At 29.1% G+C, this 4,395-nt stretch overlaps 1 protein-coding gene across 1 annotated transcript; it reads left to right on the forward strand.

The window, feature by feature from the left end:
- Nucleotides 1-1,662: 1,662 nt before the first annotated feature.
- LOC131621987 (exopolygalacturonase-like) lies at nucleotides 1,663-3,325 on the forward strand. The gene is made up of 4 exons (XM_058893043.1): nucleotides 1,663-1,788; nucleotides 1,955-2,263; nucleotides 2,462-2,983; nucleotides 3,095-3,325. The coding sequence occupies exons 1-4, from the start codon at nucleotides 1,663-1,665 to the stop codon at nucleotides 3,323-3,325; spliced, it is 1,188 nt and encodes a 395-aa protein (XP_058749026.1).
- Nucleotides 3,326-4,395: the final 1,070 nt, after the last annotated feature.

Consider the following 4,395-nt stretch of genomic DNA (forward strand, 5'->3'; position numbering starts at 1 on the left):
TGATGATAATCCTTGACAATAAATAAATAAAAATGAAATTATAATTTTTTTTGGTTAAATTATGGTTTTGATCCCTCTATTTTAGTCCATTCACGAAATCAGTCCCCTATTTATTTTTTAAACACTTTTGGTCCTCCATGTCCATTTTTCGTCCAAAAAATGTTGATTTTTCAAATTTTTATATTCGTGGGATACTTTCTGAACGAGAGAGAACGTAGGGAGCGTTTTTTGGAGAATGAAAGAGAAAACGCTCAAGTTGGGAGAAAAAGACGACAATCAAAGAAGACGATTAAAGGAAGAAAACGCCGTCAATAATCAAAGAAGACGATCAACAGTGTTTTTTTAATGAAAAATGAACATGGGGACCAAAACTGTTTAAAAAATAAATAGGGGGACTAATTTCATGAGTTGGGCAAAATAGAGGGACCAAAAGTGTAATTTAGCCTAACTTTTTTAATATAATTTCATTAAAAAAAAAAAGAATTTGAATCATAAATAATTCCTGACAATATATAGTGAAAATTTTGTTTTCATTTATTCTTTTTAGGATGTAAAATATTTTATTTACTTAAATTATTTGTAAATTTGTAATTATAACTTTATTTATAAATTATAATTAGTTCTAAAATATTTTATTTACTTAAATAAATTTTAACCCGTGATCGCACTTTTGTATTTATTGTTTTTATCTAAATTTATTTTAAACATTTAAATAATATTATAAAAGATCAAAATAATTAATTTATATTTTAAATTAAAAAAGCAACTTATATCAAAAATATTTATATCAATATATTTTTAATTATATTTTTTAAAAATATAATATGATTTACCTTGGATAATTTTTATATGATTAAATTATTAATAAACTAAATAATTAACCCGTGCCTTGCACTGGTCTAAGTACTAGTATGATTGTATGTAAACAAATTTACAAAGAAGTTTTTTATAAAAGTTTTAAATAAAAATTTGGTTTGAATAGCTATTATTAAAATATGTTATTTTAGATATTCCATCATTTTATTGAAGTATTTTTTAGATATTAAAATTTCAAAAAAATAACTTTTTTATAAAAAAATAAATTTTGAAATGCAATTTTTTAAAAAATTGTAATTTTAATTATGTTTATCTTATAAGATTTCAAAATTAGCCTTTATACATATTTTAAAAATTCATTTTATAAATTTTATTTTTAAAAATACAAAAGGAAATTTCATTTTTTAAAGATAAAACAAAAAAAACCCCCGTATCTACAAAATTAATCTCTTTTTTCTTTTGGTCAAGTTAAATTTTTTTTACAAAAAAGTAAATTAATTTGTTTGGTCAATTAATCAGACGTGTCTGATCAATGTTTTCTTTCTAAAAATGTTTTCGAGAATAAATTATCATAATATTATATAGTAACTCTTTGACTTTTATTTATGTAAAACGTTTTAACATAATTGATATGGATACTGTTAGTGTTTCCCATAATATAAAAAGACATTAATATTTTGCCTAAAAAAGAACATTAAATATTTCTTACCTAATATCAACATAGTAATCTTCTTGGTTATTATTTAAAAACGTTACGTGAATCAACGACATTGAATACCTTTGATTCCTTATATTAACCTAGTACACTTATTCTTAAAAATCCAAAACCAAACTAGAAAGAAGAAAATGGACACAAATTTTTTGTTTGTATTTTGCTTACTAGTTTGTATTGCAGAAGCAAAAATTGAGTACAAACTTTTCAATGTGATGAATTATGGTGCACGTTCTGATGATAGAACCGACAATAGTAAGGTAAAAGTCTGTTTGTATTCGTGTCTGACATTAACATTGACATTTGAAATCTTTAATTTATTTATTTTTTTAAATTATAGTGTCAGTATTTCTGTGTTGTGTTTGGAGTGTCCGTATTTCATAATTATTATTATTTTTTCTTATGAATTTGATTTTGACGTGTTAGGCCTTTTTGAAAGCATGGAGTGATGCATGTAGATGGAGAGGAAAATCAACGGTTTTGATTCCACATGGATCATATATGCTTAATGAAGTTATATTCAGTGGTCCATGTAATGCTTGGATGAACTTTCAAATTGAAGGAAGATTGAAAGCTTCAAGTGATATATATTCGTTTAAGACTGATAGTTGGATAAGTTTTAGATATGTTAACAATTTATATGTTGGTGGAGGTGGCACATTGGATGGTCAAGGAGCATTTGCTTGGGAAAAAAATGATTGTCAAAAGAATCGAAATTGTCGAGCACTTCCTGCGGTAAGTTGTTCATTTTATAGATTTAATCTCTTTAGCATCGATACTTCAGAAAAATGAGTGTTTGTGTCCGTTTCTTTGTATGAAATCGACACTTATATTTGTGATTAGGTTTTTATTTTTATTTTTCCAATTTTTCCAATGCTATTTATACTGGGATTAGAGATATTTGTGATATTAACCATTTATATTGTTTACTAGACAATGACATTTCAATTCGTCACCAATGGTTATATCCATCACATGCGTTCGATTAACTCCAAACAAAATCATTTCACATTGTATGAATGTAAAAACATGGTGTTGACAAAATTAAAGTTAATAGCTCCTTTCAATAGCCCTAACACGGACGGGATCAAAATCGCAATGTCGACGGGAATAACGATCACGAGTGTGAATATTGGAACGGGCGATGACTGCATTGCTATGCTCTACGGTACAAGAGGGGTTCGGATTTCAAATGTTTTTTGTGGACCTGGTCATGGAATTAGTATTGGAAGTCTCGGAAAGAATAATGGCGAAGAAGATGTTGATGATATAGTTGTAAAGAATTGTACATTTAGTGGTACAAATAATGGTGTTAGAATCAAAACATGGAGTTCTATATTGCAAAAAACTATGTATGTTTCTAATATTCATTATGAAGATATTGTGATGCATAAAGTGCAAAATCCCATCATCATTGATCAAAATTATTGTCCAAGTCCTCCTTGCAATGCAAAGGTTTGTACTCCTAATCACACTTTTTGACCTAATTCACTTTTTTTTTATATTTGAGATCTCTAGATATTTTTTTACCACTTAATTTAATCTCTTGCTAATAATTTTGTGTAGGGAGGGGTTTCAAGTGTACAAATAAGCAATGTGAGTTACAAATATATTAGAGGAAGTGGAAATGCAAATGTTGCAGCAAGCTTGCAGTGTAGTCCAAATAAACCATGCCAAAACATAACAATGGAGAATATTAATTTGTGGCCTAGTGGTAAAGGTAGAAAATTAAACAATGAGTGCTTACATGTTTATGGTGCTTCTTATGGCACGCAGATCCCCCGTGCTTGCATATAGTTTTCTTGATTTTATATCTACTCACTGATACCACAACAACCAAACCTTATCACATTAAGTAGGATCGGCTAATATTAAGAGTAATGTTGCATCAGTACGATTTTGGTGTAAGAGATGCAACAAATGTTATATATTATCCAATTTTTTGTTGGATAGGAACTGGTGTAAGAAACAGTGCTAAGATCTTTTCCAAAAATATATAACGTTTATCATTTGATGATGTTCCTCATTATGTTATCTTTGCATTCCATGCTTAGTTGAACGAACTTTATTGTTTGATAAACATGATCTAATGCTCGGACTGTCGCAATTTTGCTTTGAATTTGTTGTTGTGATTTGGTATATACATAGATGTATGTACTTCATCTTCCACTCCAAGTTAGTATACACTTTCTATGATCTTAAGAGGGTACATATGTTAATAAAAATGTGATATAGTTGGACTTTAGTGGTAAATCTTTTTGCAGCTTTGAGTTTTGAAGTATACTCAATTATCTGTGCTATTTTGGTGACTTGGTTAAGAAATTTGATTTTTGTTATCAAGTTTTGGTCCACGGTGGACTCATTTGTTAGGCCTATTCAAAGTGATGTTGATGTTAGTTTCTAGTGATACCGTTGCATCAGATAGGTATCATGTGTTTACAATTGGTGTATTGTATGGTATTTCCACAACATTCTTATTAGCTCCTTGATACATTATCCTTTTACTCGATTCAAAATTTTTCTCAATATGTTAAGTATGATTTTGTTGGTTCATTCAACATGCACATTCGTTTATAGAAGTTCCACTGAGACAAATTTCATCTTGATGTTGAGATGACCTACTATGATGATGTAGTTATGACAATATGACATGATGTGTTAATGTTTGATGTGACAACGGGCCGGGTTGGGCGGGTTCGGGCCCAAAACAATCACCCAGTCCAACCCGCGGTTGAAAAAGTAGGGCCCATTTCCGCCCAAAATTTGAATCGGTTTTTTCGGTTGGGTCCAAACGGGTGACGGGTGATTATGGGCGGTTTTAATGGGTTATTGGGCTGTTATATTTTTAGGTCCAATAATATTTACTG

The sequence above is a fragment of the Vicia villosa genome, unplaced genomic scaffold, assembly GCF_029867415.1.
Source record: "Vicia villosa cultivar HV-30 ecotype Madison, WI unplaced genomic scaffold, Vvil1.0 ctg.000020F_1_1_5, whole genome shotgun sequence".
NCBI classification, from domain to species: domain Eukaryota; kingdom Viridiplantae; phylum Streptophyta; class Magnoliopsida; order Fabales; family Fabaceae; genus Vicia; species Vicia villosa.